The sequence below is a fragment of the Festucalex cinctus genome, chromosome 13 (genome assembly GCF_051991245.1).
Source record: "Festucalex cinctus isolate MCC-2025b chromosome 13, RoL_Fcin_1.0, whole genome shotgun sequence".
Lineage (NCBI taxonomy): Eukaryota > Metazoa > Chordata > Actinopteri > Syngnathiformes > Syngnathidae > Festucalex > Festucalex cinctus.
Window position 1 is genome coordinate 13,203,178 of NC_135423.1, and position 20,083 is coordinate 13,223,260.

The 20,083-nt window shown below is 40.9% G+C and overlaps 2 protein-coding genes across 3 annotated transcripts; both read right to left on the reverse strand.

Annotated features, from left to right (window-relative positions):
* Nucleotides 1-69: 69 nt before the first annotated feature.
* Nucleotides 70-11,499, reverse strand: hif1al (hypoxia inducible factor 1 subunit alpha, like). Its single transcript, XM_077540923.1, has 15 exons — nt 11,352-11,499; nt 8,655-8,845; nt 8,402-8,565; nt 7,369-7,450; nt 7,123-7,238; nt 6,804-6,988; nt 4,937-5,043; nt 4,706-4,853; nt 4,329-4,513; nt 2,578-2,735; nt 2,417-2,512; nt 1,513-1,628; nt 1,279-1,399; nt 1,054-1,168; nt 70-827 (listed from the first exon to the last, which is right to left on the reverse strand). The coding sequence occupies exons 1-15, from the start codon at nt 11,387-11,389 to the stop codon at nt 769-771; spliced, it is 1,881 nt and encodes a 626-aa protein (XP_077397049.1). The 5' UTR covers nt 11,390-11,499; the 3' UTR covers nt 70-768.
* Nucleotides 11,500-13,576: 2,077 nt separating this feature from the next.
* Nucleotides 13,577-19,927, reverse strand: LOC144032852 (WD repeat-containing protein 20). Of its 2 annotated transcripts, XM_077540332.1 has the most exons (5): nt 19,878-19,927; nt 18,914-19,364; nt 17,835-18,017; nt 15,380-16,765; nt 13,577-15,281 (listed from the first exon to the last, which is right to left on the reverse strand). In XM_077540332.1, the coding sequence occupies exons 2-5, from the start codon at nt 19,325-19,327 to the stop codon at nt 15,234-15,236; spliced, it is 2,031 nt and encodes a 676-aa protein (XP_077396458.1). In that variant the 5' UTR covers nt 19,328-19,364; nt 19,878-19,927; the 3' UTR covers nt 13,577-15,233. The 2 variants fall into 2 exon arrangements, with proteins under 2 accessions (XP_077396458.1, XP_077396457.1); XM_077540331.1 differs by lacking the exon at nt 19,878-19,927 and having other exon boundaries at nt 18,914-19,853.
* Nucleotides 19,928-20,083: the final 156 nt, after the last annotated feature.

The following is a 20,083-nucleotide window of genomic DNA, read 5'->3' on the forward strand; positions in this document are numbered from 1 at the left end:
CTACTGTATACCAAAATGTTATTTTTTAATTACTTTTCACACTGTTTTTGGTCGCGTGAACACATGGAATAGCGGTGCCAAAAACTTTTTATTTCAATAGACACATTCAAAACAATCTTTCACATCACTGAAAGTAGCCTCAACCTTGTTCATAAATTCCATCCATCCATTTTCTTAACTGCTGTTCCTCACAAGGGTCGCGGGGTGCTGGAGCCAATCCCAGCCGACTTCGGGCAGTAGGCGGGGTACACCCTGAACTGGTTGCCAGCCAATCGCAGTGTTCATAAATTCATACTCAGAAAAACATTTCTGGAAAAAAAAAAAGCAGTTTATTCCTTTTACTGTAGGTCTAAAAACTAGCTGATGCTAACATCACTACTCAATTACTGCATGTTTGTAGCAGAGTACACATGGATAACAAAGTAAAAGATGATGATTACAGTACATGTATTTTTAAAATGACCACATAAGGAGTGTTGGATCATCATATCATCCGTCCAGCATATGCAGGAGAAATAAAAATAAATGCTTCCAAAAAGAGATGCCACTGATAAATGTACACATGATTGTTACATGTTACAGGATTGCTAATTAATTATAGAAAAATATGTCACTAAAAGGCCTTTATGAATCAGTGGGAGAGCATGCGCACGTTTTCTGAGCTTAAGATGTGGCGGCTTGTCTGTCTGCCATCTGAGCGTGAGCAGAAGACAAAAAACTACGATGAAGCCCAAGATGAAGATGAATACGGTGATGATGACAGCTTGGTCAGGACATCGGAGACAAGTCAGGGGGCGGCTGAGATTTGAAGATGTCCAGCATCAGTGCTGCCAAGCATTAAAAAAAAAAAAAAAAAAAAAAGTTACATTTCATATCACTATAATCATACTTAAATGTATTGCCCATTTACCTAAAATGCAGTAATGTGTAAAATTTACATCATATCTATCTAGCAAATTTAATTTATGTGTACATGTCTGTGGAACAATTCAATTTTATGTACTGTACAAGTATCTCCATTCTATGTAAACCATTTTAGTTGCGCAAACCTACATGTGGTGTCACAGAGTCCTCTCATGCCCCCCAAGATGGGATCCCTGTCAGTAAGAAGATGACTCCGACCCTTGGTGCCTGGCTCCTCTCCTGATTGGCTATCCTCTAGGCAGCCCTGTGTTAAAAAAATAAATAAATAAAAAAAGCATCCACCTTCAACAACAGCAACATCCTCCACCTTGATTGGCTGCTTGCCGATCACATGATCATCATCACTTCGCTCACCAGTAGCGCATGGCTGAGGAACAGCTGGTCTTCCAAGGAGGGGGTGTCGCTGTCATGCTTGTGACGCTTGTCGTCTGCCGCCATCAGCTGGGATAGAGCGTCCTCATCTGGGTTGTGAGCCCTGAGAAACATCAGCGGGGTGACCACCATGTTTGCTTACAATTGAAACTTTATTATCATTACAGTTTTTTTTATGTTATTTTATGACTTCATTCTTGCATATTTTTTATCTACCGTTTCCTGTTGACGTCGGCGTTAATATCTGAGGCGGCGCTGACGAAGCTGAGCTGGAAGTCGTCATCCATAGAGATGTACGGAGCCAACATGTCCAGATCCATGCCGTCCATCGCCTGACAACATACATCCATAGGACACTTAATTAGGGACACCATGCAATGACAGTCAATATTGAAATTTGGCCTTTACTACAAAAGCTACGAGCTACTACAAGGGCTTTATTTGCCTTTTTAAAATATTGTACAATGTTAGTAAGATATAATAAATAAGATATGTTATTTAAATCTTCCCCAAAACTGTATATATTTATTTTTTGTTTTAATTTATGTATTTATTGTATTATATTTTTATGAAACTATTTTTTATTTATAATTATTTACAAACATTCCAAATTATATTTATGTTTAATAGATTTTTTTGTTGGTGTCTTTCCATACAGTTAAGCATATATATAATACATTTTAAATGTAGGTATTTCCTGTAGTTTTTTTTTTCAATTATTATTTTATTATTTAAAAAACAAAATGCCATGTGAGTTATGTATTTGATTATTTAAAAAACAACATATTTTTGTATTTGTTATAAAATCAAAAATATGTATTAAAAATATTTACAAATAATAAAATAAAAACATTGCCCTGCGATTGGCTGGCAACCAGTCCAAAGGCAGCTGAGATAGGCTCCAGCACCCCGCGCGACTCTTGTGAGGAATAAGCGGTCAAGAAAATGGATAGATGGAAAATAAAAACATTTCTCACTTTAAGTATGATGCAATTTTACAAGCAGAATAGCAAACATAATGTTATGATAATACCCTTCAAAACAATTTGTGGTTTTCCCTACATCAGATGTCATTGTTGGGTGTACCAAGTGAATTCTCCAAACATACTATTACATTCACCTGCTGCATTTTATCCTGCGTCTTGTCGCCATCTTCTGGCCAAAAGGCAAATAACTTCTCAACCTCGCTGGTATCCCGCAAGCTGCCACTGTCGCTCTTGACAAAAATATCAAGTCAGCGACGTTCACGTTCCACGTTCTGCGAGTGAGCTTTGGATTTACCGGCGAAGATGATGATGATGATGATGAAGACTGCGGGGGAGTGTCGGGGTTGAAGATGGGAAGGAGGAGTTGGCGCAGCTGCGGCGTGCAAAGGTCCTGAGGGTCCTCGGGGACGTCGCTCGGGCTGCGTGGCGTGGCGAAGGAAAGCGCCACGAAGTCTGCGACATGCAAGACAGGTGCGATTGTTATTGCAATTTATATCACATGCACTGATAACTTTACTTGTAATATATCAAATTTCATTTCTCCCAGTAGAGAATCCTGTCGTCGCGTAACTTTCTCTGAACACGCACCCCGTGTGGCAGGAAATTATTGGTGCAGCATTAATGGACTCCAGTGTCATTGAGGGCGAAACCTAGCGTTTATCCGTCAACTTTCCGTCCTAGATGAGTGGCAGTCACTTTGACGAAAAGGATGATATACATGCGCGAGGTGGACATGTTTAGATGATACGATGAATTGTCAGGAGTGCTTTTTTTCACCTCCGCGAGTCGACAGCAACACTGCTATGTGGAATTACCGCCTCTTTTCCCGGTGAGCGCTTTTAAATCTGATCATACAAAGGCTTGACAAGTTTGTACAATCCGGATTTATTTCCCCTTTATGTATGCTCAAAATACCATCTAAGTTAGCAGTTTGACACAAGTGTTGCTGTGTTATCTTAACTGCTAAATCGGCCGCCATCATTTGTGCCATAAAAAGTCTTCTTTATGGTGTTTGTCAGTTATTAAATTCAACTGTGTAATATCTATTAAACCGTAGCAGCACAAATGAACAAAACAGATTATTTCCCCCACTTTTTGCATGTGCTAACAGGTAGCATCTGCTAATTCAGCCACCATGTACAAAGTGCAATATTGGCTGATTGATTCTTCTTTTGGTAGCCTGGCCCTGGAGCATGCTGATCTTTTTTTTTGCTTCTTCTTGTTGTGGCAGCTGGTCCACAACAACTGTCAATCATTGTTCAAGTGTGGCGTTGGCCGTTTACTCAAAGTGGCAGATGCGTTTTCTATCATGCCAAAATGGCTGTGGTCATTTTGGGACGCGTGACGTCAAAGTTAGGATTTCCATTGAAATGAACTGAAATGTCAATCTGTTGCAGAAGAAAAAAAACAACATTTGCATTACACTTTAAAAAAACAACTCCAGTGTAAAATGAGCCGAGAACCAGTGGGCTAACTAATTTTTTGTCATTTTAAAGCTTGGTGCAGAAATGAACAGAGAATGGGAAGGAATAACTTTCAGATGAACAAATCAAGATTTTGTTCCAATTTACATAGAGGTGGTAGTTGTTACTGCAGTCAACATGTTTCCTGATTTATCAGTGCAACATGTACTTGGCAGTGATTTCATTTACTTTTAACTTCTTTTTTGTTTGCTTTGAACAGTTAGTGATTTTTTTTTGTTTTTTTAATGCATGTTTTTAAAACATTATCTGATTACTCTCTTTTTAAAATCATTGTTTATGATATATTTTTTTGTACAGCAGGTGATTTTACTTAAGAAAAACTTTTTACATTAGAGGTTAAAAATATACTTTTAAAAAGCATTTATATTTCTACCTTAAAAAAAAAATAAAAAAATAAAAATTACCGGTATATCACTGCTTATAAATCTCTATCAGAATCTTTTAAATTAATGAAGCCCAAAGTTTGTTTCTTGTTTACTTGTGCTCTTGGGAGTTGCTGCACAAAATTATGGCTATGAAAAAAAAAAAAAGCCCCAACAAAACAGCCAAAATGGTACCCAACCTCCTGTCAGCGGAGTGACAGCATCCGTGTCTTCTTGAGTGGGCGGAAGAAGCGTCTCTGCTGCGCTGGTGCTGTTGCTGGGCCTCTCGCTCGCATCAGTGTCCTCGTCGACTGTCTCGGGTTTGAGGCGATAGCCAGCGCGGATCTGCTCTGAGGAGAAAACCATATCCGACTGCTCCACGGCGCTGAAAAGAATAAAAAAAAACGTGTAATTGTTATTTATTGACTGATCTGTTATTTTGTGCTATTATTATTACTTTACCTAAAGACATTGATTTCTCATTAAACACAATTGAGGTTAGCGTGGCGTGGTCCTTGACATCCAATACAGTTGGCCAATTTGCAAAATGAATTTCCCACCCTGGTCTATAGCGTACCTGAGCACAAAGTTGAGGCAGACCACGGCCTCGGCATCTGACGTTTTGTTGTTATAGATGACGGTGGCTTGTGTCTCGGCCCACACGAAGCCGCCGCCGCTCGCCAGGAAGCGGTAGGGGCTGGTGCTCACCTGCCCTTTGGCCAACACTGCACCAAGAAGACAAAATAAAGTAAATCCAAGTGACATGAACAGTCATCTTCCCCCCTGGGATGCAATCACTAGAACTTACACGTGTGCAGGCTCTTGTTGACATGACCTGAGTCGAGCGCGTGATGAAACTCGAACGCCGAGCGGCCGATAAGATCGTCCGCCTTGTAGCCCACCAGTTCACCCAGCCTGGAAAACAAATGAACAGAAAATTATATTTGCCACATTAGTGCTTCATAACAGGATAAAGGAATGCTTACAAAGTAATTTAAACCACAGCAGAGAAAAACTGTAATAATAATAATAATACTAATAATAATACTAATAATAATAATAATAATTGTGTGTGTGTGTGTGAGTGAGTGGGCATAAAAAAAATAAAAAAAATGATAAAATAAAATAAAATAAAAAAAAATAAAAATAAAAAAAAGTCATTATTCCGGTTTATATCAAAATAAATCTACTAAAAATCTCATTTAAAATCATCACCAAAGGCTCATGCATTAAATTAATTACCAAAGACTAAAACAAAGGACATGTTTCCTCTAATTATAGTTACTCTTAGTTAGTTTTGTTAACATGAAATGTAGTTTCAGTTAGTTTTCGTTTTTTTAAAAAGCATTTTCGTTTTTATTTTATTTCGTAACAATAATGTTTTTTTAATTTTAGTTTTAGTTTTTTCATTAGTTTGAGTTAAAGGGGCACGAAGCAGGATTCGAAACGTGTAATGGACTCCAGCGACGTGCACACGGCCAGGGGCGTGCGCGACTTCTCGGGCACAAGCAAACCTCCAAGTTAATTTAACAAACGTCAACGCCTTTTTCATAGGCTTAATAATGTCTACATAGGTAAGAAACGTATTAATTTTCAAGTTACTTTGTATGTTAAACTAATTTTGAATGACAAAAGCTTGCGTAATTACAACCTTCCAAACGTAAATTGTGCATCCCGTGAATCTAGATGACAATGAGGATAGCAATACGTTGCTAATATGCCCAAGTGCGGAGACATTAGTAAGCGACCGTGTGGTAGTTTTATTCTGCACTGCTAATCATAAATAGACCCTATTGTATTTTCGTTACGAAGTCTTACCTTTTTAGCAAAAAGTCAGCAAGCTGTGGGTCCCGTTTCCTCCCCAGGATAGCTCTTAGCTCTCTTCACCTGACAAACGCTGCTCCTATATTTATCCGCGTCCTCACCTGACGCTGGTCTGAAAGTTTTTTACTTCTCTTTGTCTTCCGTGGAGTCTCCATAAGGGATTGAGTTTGAATTATCTGTCCTGTCGGTGAAGTTGCGTGAACAATCGCTAGACCTAACAGGGACAATAGCGTGAACGCGCATGACATCATGCTCAGAGCCACAGTTAAAGTTTCCGGCCCGAACGCGCCAACATTTTTTCCTTTTACAGAAAAATAGGGGCAACAGTCATTGTGCCACAGTCGTGCCTCCTGTACATTATACAATTCTTAAAACATGTGCGGGTGAAAAATATGGTTATTTTTCAAATTTTAGTCTAATCTTGCATCGTGCACCTTTAACTAAAATAACCTTTAAATGCACCTGTGTTTCGATACGCTCCCTTCTTACTTTGACCATTTACAAACATTTTTGTTTTGTTTATTTTAGTTGAACTGAGTCAAATGCCATTTTTAGCATATGTCGCGGGCCACTGAAAAATGGACGGCCCGGGCCGCTGATTTAGACTATTAAATTAAATGGACGTTTGAAACAGCGGCACCTGCTGGATCTGTTCGGTCACTGCCCCACTCAGCCTTGAGGCAAGATGTTTTAAAACTACCAACAGGAAAAATAAAAAATAAAATAAAAATTATAATCATAAATTTAAATTCTACGCGCCTAAAATAAAATTAACTTAAAACTAAACTTTCAAAGTCTGCTTGGCGAAGATTTGTCATTATTTGAATGTATGAGACTGCCTTGGTGTTCACCTGCCCTCGCAATGTGTGAAGCGCATGTCCATGCTGTGGCGGGTGAGGAAGGTGTGCGTGTCCAGGGGGAAGTCCACACTGGACGGGTGGGGGACGGGCTCGCACAGCAGCGTCATCACAGTGTCCACAGGGGGCGCTACAGACGAGTCGCCCAGTGCACGCATGTGACCTGTGCAGTGGAACACCTGACAGAGGGGGGGGGGGACAATTGAAGGCATTCTAATGATATTTTTCACCTTTTGAGTTAATAAGCAGCTTTCTACAAAACAAACGCACAAAAAGTACAGATAAGAAATACATGCGTTGAGTGTTTATGTACCTTCCAGCTGGCAGACTTGATGTTAACAGTGCGCCCCCTGCTGGTCAAAGTGCTCTTCATTCGCAGGAAGAAGTTCATCTGGCTCATATGAACCCCACTCGGTTTTTTACCGCATCCTAAAAACAAAGAAAAGACAATGTTTGTTTGAAGATTACCTCACTTTATTCCTACTACATATAGTACATACAACTTCATCATCATCATCATGACATTGAATAATTTTCTATATAATTGGGTGTAACGAACCTGTGTGCAGCAGGAGGTCCCTGAGCTCCTCCTGGTCGCACGGATGAACATAGTCGTATACGCTCTGACCCAGAAGTTCCAACTGTAAAATGCACACACACACACACACACACACAAATGGAATCATGTTTTTTATAGACATATATGACATTATAGAGAATGGACAGGAGGAGAAACACAAGAGTAGGAGAATGGCAAGTTGACAGCAGGGGAAAGAGGAGGGAGCAGAGGAGAAGGAGGAGTGGGAAAAGTGGAAGAAGCAGAGGAAGGATTAAAAGAGGAAGAATGGACAAGGAATGACAACGAAGAAAAAGGAGGAGCAATAAAAGAATACAAGGTGGAAGGAGAGAGAAGAGGAAGAAGTGTAGTTTCATTTTTGAAAACGTGGCAACATGGTTTTATAAAAGGAACAACAAGGTGGCTCTAAACTCCAGTGAGAGAGCACTTGCTCCAACAAAGCCCTGATGCAAAAATACTTACCGCATACTCGCTGAACTTTGAACCCATAAACCCCTCCACCACATTGCTCTTTGACCTCACCAAGCAGAAGCAGACAAAAACAGACCAGGGCAGCTTCTTAGTCAACATAAAAGGTTACAGCTGAAGTCCGCGTGATATGCCCCAAAGCTGTAATTTGAACTCCTTCCAAACATGTGACCAGCTGTTCACTTATTTGTTGACATTTGAGGTACACATAAAACAGTATTGTGTATTTTGTGCAAAAAAAACAACCCTACTATATTTATACAGATTAAGTATCTTACATCACATATTTTGGAAAACAGGCTGGATAGGGGCTCTCGAGGACCGAACTTGGAGACCCCTGATCTAATGTATGTTTTGTGTCCATTTTTTGTTATTTTTAATATTCTATAAGCTATATTTCCGTACTATTACTTATTTTGTAATATCTTCGGAATCCCATTTATGCATTTAACGGACTATTTCTGTATGCGTGTTGTCATATTTTTTGTTGCAATTTTTGTTTCTAAATTTCATCCCCTGATATTTGTGCATTTTTTAACCGTGTTACCTGCGGGATGCCGATGTGCTTGCTGACGTTGTCGGTCAGGTAGATGATGTCTCCTTCGGCCGTAATCACCACAATAAAGCCAGAGAGTGCCTGAGCGTACAGGACATCTGCCGGGTCCTCCTCCTCCTCCTCCTCCTCCTCAGATGCCCTTGGACTCTCTTCCCCTTAAAATGAAAAAATAAAATAAAGAAAGAATTACAGTCCAAGCAGCCATTTTGGCTAAAAGCAGACATTTTAGAGGGAATCTTCCTACCAGGATGAAGAAGGCGGTGCATACGCAAGAAGCTGAGGGCGACCCTCATGATGGCCGCCTTGTCCAGATGTGTCGAGACACGTCTGGGTAGGGGTAGGGTTCGAGCGAGGTCGTAGAATAGTTCTGTCTCCTTACCCCGCCTGCAGCGAGCGGCGTCGCGCGAACGCAACTTCCTCTGCTCAGAGCTGCCCCTGAACCAGGAAGAACGAGAACACCATAGTCAGTTCAAAATAAAACTTTTTCCCCTTTATTCATTCAAAATAATATTTACCTATACAAACTAAAAGAAATTTCAAAATCACATGTTACAAAACAGGCGATATTTCACAGTAAAACTACACTAGTACTGTAACATACAAACTATTTTTCAACACCAGATCAGATGCCCTTCAAAACAAAAGTCAATTGTATGCATAGCACTTCAAAATAAAACATATATTTTGCATAAACCAAATGTGACTCTTCAAAATAAAACGTGATCTGATGCAATACTTCAAATTAAAAACATCACATTCAGATCATTGACAGTTGCACCCCTTCAAAATAAAACACCACCCTTTGTATAAACGGAATCTAATGCAGTGTTTCAAAATAAAACAACTGTAAACATACCATTATTCTGATGCAACCCTTTAAAACAAAACATGATCTGATTTCATTTAAAATAAAACTTCTGCATTATATCATCGAGCTGCTTTTAAAAATATTTTCATTTTACTTAATTATGTTAATTATTTTCTTTAATATTTTGTTTTTCCCTGTCCATCTTCCCCCGCTTCACTTTAGTGAAAGTTTCTCTTTCTTTCTTTCTTTTTTTTTAATAATTTGTGGGGATTTTTTTCCCCTTTTCTCCAATGCATTTCAATGGGCGTCAATTAACCAGGTTTTCGCTATTCATGAGCCAACAATCAAACTGGGGAGCCCCTGTGATTTTCACCACCTGTCTGTGACCATGGGCCCGCAACCCACTTTTTGAGTCCCGAGACTCCCGACCCACCATTTGAGAATCACTGCTCCAGCTGTTGCAGCCCTCCAAAATAAACAGTCCACCCTGCATACCATTGGTGCATCCTTTTCCCTTTAAAAGGGTTAGTGCGGGAATGTTAAAAATGTCCCTTGGGTGTGCAGTGGGGCCACTTCAAGAACAAGACCCCAACCATTCTTCCTCCCCTTCTACATTAACAACCCTGCTGCTACGCAAACACGTTGGATTGACAAAATAAAAGAGAAAAGTCCAAAAGCAGAGCGAACGTCTCTAAAACGGCTACTCAGTTCTCAAACTGAATACTGGCCATTTGCATTTGGCCACTCCTCCCTTTTCCCGTCCTTCCCCCGCCCCCTCCCCTGCAACCAGAGAACACTGCAGACAGGACAACAAACTTTAATTCTGTTTCTGGCACACTCGCGCACACATTGTGCAATAGTGAGTGATAGTGAATGCATTTGCAGCTTTACCGTCATGCGGGAACACTCAGTCCTTGTGCTACTTGGCTCCTGCATGTGTGTGTATGTGGAGCCAAAAAGTTACAACAGGCGCTACTCTTGTTGTGTTTTGTGAATGGTAGATGGGGAAACACCCACGCGCACACGCACACGCACGTTTTAAAGAGAAGACATGAGGCAGGGATTAAACTTTTGCCCCGCTTTGATTAGAACGTGTTGTTAATCAAAACAGGAAGTGTGTACGTGTGTCCTCTAACTCTCACACCACACACACGCCCCCCCCCCCCCCCAATATATTATTATGTACAGCCGCATTTTCACTTGCATTTGTAATGTAACCTATGCAACTTTTGTGTGTTTACTTGTCAACTGTTAGGATTTATAGATGTCTTATTTCAACTTGGGCAAGTGTTGTGGGATATAAAGTAGTCCCGATGTAATAGGTAGGCGATAAAGTAGTCCCTGCACAATTTTTAGGAATTTACAGTAGTCTTTTTTTTTTTTTTTTTTTTTTTTAAACCTGCACATTTTTGAAGGGTTTTAGGCAGTCCGTACTCAACTTTCAGGGATTTAGCGTACAGTGGTGCCTTTACTCGGTGTGTGCGCCTTGGCCAACGGTAATATACACAAATGGAAAACAACTTCACAACTACGTGACTGAGTAAAATGCAGTATGCAGTAATACTAGTTGTTTTTCTTTTTTTTTTTGCAGCCATTACGTTAGCCCTATATTAACCCCGCACATTTTAGATTAATTTTTTTTGTATGCGGTCTTCTTCTTCTTTTTTCCAATAACAAAAAAAAAAAAAATCCACACTAGTCAGAATTCCCAAATTAAACCTCACGTTTTCACAACAAAATTTCCAAATGAAGTGCATACGTGCATACTTGCTGCTGCTTCCTGCTTCCACATTTCTTGACCGATTCAAACCATTCGAGCTCAAGTCTCACATTTTACACAGTGACAGTAACAACCATTTTGTTACATTGCGTTGCATTAAAAGTGTCCAAGCAGCGCGGGCGACTTCTTGCAGACAACGACCACGCATGGCAAGCACCACCACAAATGAAGACAACAATAACCACATATTCGCGCTACAAAATCGATTAATGGTCAGAAACCAGTGAGCCATCATCGACGAATATGTTGAGAAGTCACCTTCGGGCTGCCTTCACTTGACTCGTGCTTCTCAAAAGTTTCCACACGACAGGAAAAAAGGAAGACGCTATTTGACGACAAATGTAAAATCTTACCGTCTAACGGTCACATTAGCTTCGTCTCCGTCGTCCATGTTATCGTTTGCTGGTGAAGAGAGACGTACTGTCTCGTGTCTTTTGGCTTGTTTTTGTCAGGTATGTTCATAAAGAACACCACTCAAGTATCAAGTCTCTGAGAAAAATACTGTTTCCTGTTGTACTTTCCAAGATTAAAGTCAACAGAGGCTCGTGTTAGGTCTTCCCGACAGACGAGGGCACGAAGATTCTAGGTCACATCTATATTCTGATGTAAAACAAGAGCCTTACAAACGTTAGAGTGGGCAATTCTCACTAAATATAATCATTTCGATTCTGGGCCCATTTTTATCATCTCAGTTGTCATGTGCGTAAATTTGACAGCTACTAACCAAGCCAGTTTCTGTACTAATTTTAAATGAACTTCTTAAATTTCGACGTAGTTACAAGGATCGACTGAATTTTATGGGCTCTATTTAAGACAAGTTTAAGTGCGAACGCACGTTTGTATTTATGTCTATTTTATTCTGTAAAGAAAACAAGCAACTTCCGATTTGTCTGTACTTTCGTCGGCGTGCTTTTCTGAGTCGCCCCACCCCCTTCCGTCTTGGCTGTTGATCTTCAGTGACCAAAAAAAAAAAGAAAAAAAAATTGCAATATATATTGTGAATAAAAAATGTTTTGAAACGGTTAAAAAAGATGCAATGAAGGCTGAGATACGGTTATCCGATTTGCACACGTAACGCGATCTGCAGCGGGGAGTTGTTAAGCAAAGGGATTTGGACAAACTACTTGTACATGCCACGAAAACGTGAGTGTAAATTACTGCTTGCGATCGAGAGCAGGTTACAGGTATCTATTTATAAATTACAACTCTTTATGAAGTCTATAACTATTTATTGGCTTAGACTTAGGTGTTTAATGTAATGTAAGTTATTACGTGTTAATGTATTTGTATTACGTTTTAATTGATTTTATTTCATGTGACGTCTGACATTTCCATCCATCCATCCATTTTCTTGACCGCTTATTCCTCACAAGGGTCGCGGGGGCTGCTGGCGCCTATCTCAGCTGGCTCTGGGCAGTAGGCGGGGGACACCCTGGACTGGTTGCCAACCAATCGCAGGGCAACGTCTGACATTTTTCTCCCCAAAATGTACATTTTCATAAAAAAAGAAAAACTTTTTTCCTTGAAAAGAAACAAATATTTATATTAGTTTGTCATAAAAATTGCAATATTTTCCACAAATAACTTATGTCAACATCAGTTATAATGAAATTGTGATTAAGTTTTCAAAAATATATGTAAATATATGTAACATAAATATGTAAATTTGGTATATAAAAGCTCTTTTTCCGCTTTTGCTTTTCACTTTTTTATTTAACGATAAGCCTGAAATAATTACATTTTCAAGATTTAATTTTTTTTTTCTCTCTTTGCAAAACTTTTTTTTTTTTTTTTTTTTTACAAGTTTGGGGTTTAAATCAAAGTTTAAATCAAGTTTTGTTTAAAGAAAATGCAAACTGGAAAAAAAAATTTCCCTCCCACTTTTTTTTTTTTTAGAAAACAGCATTTGTCAATAATGAATCATTTTATCGTCGATAAAATACACATTTAAATATGAATTTTAAATGTGTAATATTTCAAGGTCAATGAAACTATTTGAAGTTTTTTTTATTCCATTTAATTTCATGTAATATTTTAACAGTAGTTTAAATGACATATTTCAATAATGTAACGGTGACAAATTATTAGGATAAAAAAACAAGTTGCTGTGATTGTGATCATCCAAAATGTTGACTTGTTGCTGCCTCTGCTAGTATTTGCGACAATGTATAGTATGTAAATAGGTTGCCAAACTAGATTTTTGTTTGCATGTGTGTCTAAAAAACAAACGCCAGTATGTTATATGGTCTGGATCTGCTCAGTGTTTAAAAATTGGTTTTATCAAATCAACTGCAGACCCAAGTGACTACTGGGATTAAGGTGTTTATTTGAGCGTCGGCCTTATACTTACAAAAGTACTTGAAACTACACAGCTTGTTTACACAAGGAGTTGTGTGGTAGAGTGCAACTAAATCACTTTTGAAAAGAAGTATAATTCTCATTATGTGTGCACTGCATGTTCACAGCATCATGTTTATTATCCAAAAGGTAATCAAGCAAGGAACAACTTCCTGATCTGGAATGAGAGAGAGAAAAAAAAAAAAGACGAATGCCATCATCATGGCGAGAGACACACAAACCCACTTGGCTCGTCTTTATTGTCGCTGCAAAGCATTGAATCACAGGAGACTTTGGAACAAATGTAGCTTTACCTGTTGACAGATGTACTGAGTGAAGTCCACTGAGTGGCAAGTGGAGGGAACGTGAATTGTTTGTGTGTGCAAATTGTTGCAAGAGGCAATTCAGGTGCAACACGACCAACAAGTATCAGGGCCACACTGGAAAAGAAAAACATGAAATACTACAAGAGTAAAGGCAATATTACGTGAAAATCAAGTAAAGGAAGTAGACAAAACAAAGTCATACTTTGTCAAAAAATGTTTTGTTTAGTTTTGTTTTTTTCTTCCCTAAAAATAATAAAATCAAAACGAAAATGGCATCTTACTTGAAGAGACTACTTTCAAAGAATTACACTTGGCAAAAAAAAAATAAAAATACTTTTTTTTTTTTTCAATGACCAAAAAATAAATAAATAAAATGCTTGAAAAAGTAGTTGTTTTTTTGTCAAATAATGTTTTCATTAATAATAATAAGTAAAAAAAAAATCTTGAACATTTTTTTAAAAAAAACTATTCAATAAATATGTATTTTTATTCCCTGCTGGAAATAGTTGCAACATTTTTTGGAAAGCAAAACCTTTTCCAAATTTCCTCACTAACATTTTTTTCTCACAAAGAATGCTCTTTTTAAAACCTGCTTTCAATTATTTAAAAAAAATGTTTTCTTGAAAAATTGTGCATTTAAAAAAAAAACAAAACAATGATGTATATTTTTATAGTTAATTTTTTTTTTTTAAGATTTGCATCATTTTTCTTTGAAGAAAAAATGCCCAACTGTTTTATTTGAAGTGACTTTTGACTTCTAAGGGAACTTGTATATATAACCAGGTTTATACATTTTATAAAAAAAAAAATAGTAAACTAGTATTGTATTAATGAAAAAAAGTTTAAATATAAAAAGTAAAAGGGGTGGGCCTAGATAGGTTCTTAACTTCTTCCTACTCCCTTTTGAACATGTAAACTGTGATTGATTGATGATTTTATTGGGCTTTTCTTTTTAATTTCAGTTTTTCTGCTGTTTGCTTGTTTATGTTCAATAAATCAAGAATAAAAAAAAATCAAAACATTGTAACTTTTTTTTTCTGGGAAAAAAAGGCAAAAAATAAAATAAAAATCAATGTAATATTTATTTTTTTATGTAGTTTTTTTTCCTCATCTCCAGTCTTGTAGTATTTGTTTCCAGTGGGTGCATAATACTGTCCAACACAAATGAGTGTGACATACATATGATGCTACACCGCCAGCAATTGTGCGTGTGATTGCATGACTTGGACCCAAGTGTGACATGCTGCTTTCATAACCTGTCGAAGCATCTCAAGAGTATCCAGCGTGAACTTAAAAAGAGACGGTGACATTGTGACTTGAGCCCCTAAAAAACATTCAGTGTGTTGCCATGTACAATTTGTTCACTTGCTTCCTGTACAGCCTCCTTGCCGTTAGAGTACTTTGACTATTTACAGTATAAATTACGACAGTCTTATGATAAAATAAATTACTTAAATAGAGCTGGCCGTGGCTTCTGTAGGGTGAGCGGAGGGTATCATACTGCATCGGTGAGGTGGTCCGGTCTTGATAGCTGCCCTCCATTTTTGGATTGTAGGAGGGATGAAGGTGCAGCTATACCACCGTGCCACTCGGAGAGTTTCCGTTCTGTGCTGTTAGATTCTGTAAGACAATAACACCAAAACAGGAATTTACGACAATCCGTTTAGTGTTCATCAAACTCCCGTATGTCTTGGTCCAGTGACCGTGCCGCTACATACCGCCTTCCCAGGCCTGGCCCAGGTGCAGATGAGCCCCTCCTGGCACGCCGTGATGATGCAGTCGTCCATGAAGACGAGCACGGTGAGTCTCTCATGGGCGATCTTCTTGCACACCAGCGGCTCCAGCAGCGGCACCTCGTGCATGCGGGGGCACAACGTGGTGCCCAGCACCTTGGCGGCGTCGAGGCGCCCGCTGCCCCGCGGCGCCACATTGATCTTATCGTTACTCTTGCTGATGTTACCAAGGCTGTGGTAGCGCTTGTGTTCTTTCTCCACCCCGCCGCCTACCACCGACTTGTCCGACTTGCGTTCCTGGAGGGAAAGTGTGGCAAAGCGGCCGATGCTGAACGGCGCGGTGTTACCTGGGCCGCCACCCACGGCAGCCGTCCCACTCCCCGTCCCCCCAGTGCCGCCCTCCGTGGCACCTTGGTTCTTAGAAGTGTTTGCGACCGCTGGGTGGGGAAGCGAGTTGGAGCGGGAGAGGGAACGAGGGAGCGGAAGAGGCAGCGTGGGCGGGTTGGAAGTGCCCACAACGGGTGGGTGGTGGTGGCCCTCCACGCCGCCACCCCCGGAGTTGGGCAGCGTGGGTCCAAATGTATTGGTAAAGGCGCGGGAAAGTGGCAGACGAGGGTACAGAACGTCATCTGTGAGGTCCCACAGGCAAAACTGCGTGTCCTGCCCGACAGATCCGAATCGGTAGGTGACGGCTGCCGAGCCGCCGCCCTTGGAGCTGTGACGGGACAGCCGTGACAGGGTGCTGCTTGTGCGCACCCGCCCGAAGTGCGGGGTGGTATTGTTGGGCGCCCCACCCTGATGGAGGTCCTCCTCACTCCCACTGAGCTCCATGGGCTCCTCGTCCTCCAGGGAGGTGGTGAAGGGGTCGAATGCCACCACGTTGACCCAGGATTTGTGTCCGTGCCCGCGGGCCACCACGCGGCTCTCTACAAAGGACCACACGGTGACCAGGTCGTCCTCGCCCCCCGTGGCCAGGTACTTGCCATCTGGGCTCCACGAGACACACAACAGGCCTCCAAAGTAACTCCTCATCACGCCCTGGAGTTCCATGGAGTCAAAGTGGAAGACCCGCAAGCAGCCGTCCTGGCCCACGCAGGCCACGTGGACCCCATCGGGCGAGAAGGAGAACTCGTTGAGGCCGCCCTCGCCCACGGCCCAACGTAGAAGAGGGTTTCGGGGTGTCTTGGTCTTGCAGGCGTACACGGCAAAGCCCTCGCCTTGTCGCAGAAGCGAGTATTGAGGTGCAGCCGCTCCGCACGGGTGCTCCACGTTGTAGAGGTACAGATGTCCGCTTGCGTGAGAGGCCAGGAACAGGTTTTCAGATTTGGGGAGCCATTTCAGACATGTTACTTTGGATTTGTCGATCAGACGCTGCACATGCAAGAGAGGAGACAAAATGGAAGGTTGCTAGTGGGCTGAACAATTAAATTGCAATGAAGAAGAAAGGAATTTTGAATTTTATGTATATAGTGTCCAGTTCAGTTCATTAAGAAGTGCAGGCCACATAGGGATGGGCCAATATTATATACTGCAAAAATATAACGGTATTAAAATTACAGCTCAAATTAGTTTTTTTCTGAACTACTGTATTTGGGTAAATTAAAACTATTTTTTTATACTGAAAAGAAAATATTTTTAAATAAAACACATATTTGGCACATTAAAAAAAATTGGACCATGTTAAGTTTAAATAAATAAATGTTCATTCTTTTTCTGTTTTAATTCTTAGTAAGTCACAGTGTGTCATCACTTGTGAGCTATTTTTAGAACAGAACCATATGCTACTCATGGTGTCCTTGGGGCAAACTAGTACCCACTGGTACCATTTTTATTTTTTTTCTTTAGGACAATGCAAATTTTTGTCATGATTTCTCTGCTCCTGAGAAGGAGGAGTGGGGAAAAAAAGTTAATTGGAGGCAATTAACTTCAAAAAGGCAGCTTATTTATTCTCTGTAATCAGGCAATCATATTGTGCCCTGCTTAGACATACCCACAAAAGAGAAAATAAGAGATTATTACCAGTTAACTTTAGTAGATAAACTCTTTCATATTAAATAATGGTTAATTTGCCTTTATTTCGGCGTAAGCCTAATATATAAGACAAAAATTATATATACATTATAAGCCTGATGTTTGTTGTAATATAGTATAGTATAGTATAGTATTTTTTTTGGCTTGTGTTTGTTAAATACATGAGAAGAGGACCTTGAAAAATATAATTGCAATCACAATACTGAGGGGAAAATGCAGTTACATTATTTTTCAAAACTGTTAAGCTCTAGCTGTTAGTGGACATTTTTTTACTAAACTGTAACCATAAGAAAATAGTTTTGTAATGCAATTGAAGGCAGAAATAAAAATGTTTCTGATTCTTCCATGAAATAATTATTAAAATATTTGATAGTGGCAGCTCAGCCTAATTTGAAAGTGCATTCAGTACCTCCTCATTGAAGAGCTTGCTGGTCTCCTTCTTAATGGGGTCCAGGTACTGCACCTGCCCGGCCGAGAAGCCCACGATGAGCGCCACACTGTCGGCCGACGCCGAGTATTGATTGAAGTCGTGACATGTGGGCTGCGTGCCCTTGTAAATCCTCTTGTCGATGGGCTTGCTCAGGTCCACAGCCTGGCACACACACACAAGTCATTGAAGAAATTGCAATGACACCAAAAAAACAACAAAAGCAAATGAATATATAAATCAAGCTATTGAGTTGCATGTTGAAATAGTAACCCTGTATTGAAACCCAAAACATTATTTGAAACCCTACACCTGTCTTGATGCTCTCGTTGAAACCTACTTTGAAACACTAAACCTGGTTTGAAACCATAACCCAGTATCGGAATCCCCCCTTTGGAACCCTAACTCTGGCCTTTAACTTTGAGGGCCTCACTCTTGTTTGAAATATCAATTTTAAGTCTTAACACTGTCTTTAAACATAAACATTGATTGAAACCCTACTTTAAAACACTAAACCTGACATAAAACCCTACTCTTATTCGAAACCATGACTGAGGTTTGGACAGTCGAAAACGACACCAAAACCAAGTCTTGAAAAACTAATCTTGGATTTGAAGCCCTAACTTTACATAGTTTTAAAGTTTTAAACCTTAGGTTCTGCTTTTTAACGTGATGACATCGACGGTGATTAACTGCCTCACGTATGTCAGCTAAGATGAGTCATGAAGCCCATCGTTTTTACATCTTGTTGCTCCTCAGCCACCTTGACCACCTCTGTCCATCTACTGATAAATGACTCATCTTCACAGAGCCTCCCAAACATAAATTTTATTCCCTTCTTGACTATTAGCTGCATTTGTAGCAATAAGTCACACCAAAGACAGACAATATATGAATATGAAACGTGGCGTTCATTAACAGCAAACAGCCACAGTAGTTCGTCCAGAAGCCGTGTAATCATGGAAGCTAAGTGCTAGGCTAGTTAGCATGCGAGGCTAACGCCGCCTGTCCACTAAAGCTCCCGTGACCCGGGCGGAGAGGGCCGTCCGGCCGGGGCTCACCTTCTTAATGTTGGTGTACGTGTAGAAATAAAGTTCCCTGCCGATGTTAAAGCACACCCGCTCCGACTCCTCGCTCGGGTCTTCGGGTTGGAGCTTAACCATGGAGACCCGCACCGGCGGCAGGAAGCCCGCCGGGGAGGAGTTGGCTGCGGCATTCGACGAGGAGGCGACGGCGGCGGCTGCGGCAGCTGCTGCTGCGGCGGCCCCGGGCCCCTGCAGCAGCCCGACCCCTCCGACGGGTATCGGCCCGGCTCCAGCCGCCGGGCCCAGCGTGGCCCCGGCGGAGGGACCCCTTGGCAGCCCGCCTCGCTGTTGCGAATCGGAGAGGGTGAGCAGCTTGTAGAATCCCTCTCTGGTCCGGAACTGCGACTTAATCTCATTGATATCCTTCAGAGCACCGCCATCTCCGGCCATTTTTCAGTCCAAACGACACGCTCAGGAAACTATTGACCTGGAAACAATAACGCCGCGATAATAATTTACACACACAAAAAAAAGGAAGAAGAAGAAAGCTACTAGAGCAGAAACGGGAGCAGCGGAGGCGAGCAGCCGCGCTCAGCTAGGCCGACCAGCGCTGCCAGTGCGACCCGCTGCATTTTACGCCACTATCGGCCACCAGAGAGGCGCTGGCCGAAGACTCGAGGCCGACGGAGAGCCCCTTTGAGCCGGCGAAGGCATCATCCCTGAGCTGCTCCCTACCTCCCTCCACTCGACCGCTAGGACTTGTGAGCGGAAATGCGCACGCCTGCCGCCTGGTGCTGCAGCTGCTCATTGACGCGAAATACAAGTAAAAATGTGGCACACGGGTCTTATTCTGGACCTTCTTTGGTCTCAGCCGGCCCAACTTTTGAAATTGCTGCTGTAGTGACAAACTTTGGTTGAAATCTTTCTTTAAATGTGTCTCTAAGGCTAAGCAAAGGAGGCATTTAAATTCAGAGAAGATATAATCTGCTGCCTATTTTACCTGAACTCCATTTTCCCAACCAAGCCCCACAACTCTCTCTTCTTCTCTGATATGCAACAACAGTCTTGGTGTTAGAGGTGCTGATGAGCGATGCCATCTAGTGGCGAAAACTGTTATAACACCTGCTCAGGTCTCCAGTAAGGTCTAAGTAAGACATTTTTATTTTCAAAAATTAATGTCGGGCCAACTTGAGTGTGTGCCGCCAG

Excerpts from the sequence above, each read along its gene's own strand:
- LOC144032852 (XM_077540332.1), bottom strand. The coding sequence starts at position 19,327 with ATGGCCGGAGATGGCGGTGCTCTGAAGGATATCAATGAGATTAAGTCG. Across the intron at positions 16,766-17,834 it reads GCAAGCTCTTCAATGAGGAG|CGTCTGATCGACAAATCCAA; the intron begins GTACTGAATGCA and ends TTGCATGTGCAG. Across the intron at positions 15,282-15,379 it reads GGGCCAGGCCTGGGAAGGCG|AATCTAACAGCACAGAACGG; the intron begins GTATGTAGCGGC and ends ATTGTCTTACAG.
- hif1al (XM_077540923.1), bottom strand. The coding sequence starts at position 11,389 with ATGGACGACGGAGACGAAGCTAATGTGACCGTTAGACG. Across the intron at positions 5,044-6,803 it reads TTCACACATTGCGAGGGCAG|GCTGGGTGAACTGGTGGGCT; the intron begins GTGAACACCAAG and ends TTTGTTTTCCAG. Across the intron at positions 4,514-4,705 it reads TGCCTCAACTTTGTGCTCAG|CGCCGTGGAGCAGTCGGATA; the intron begins GTACGCTATAGA and ends TATTCTTTTCAG.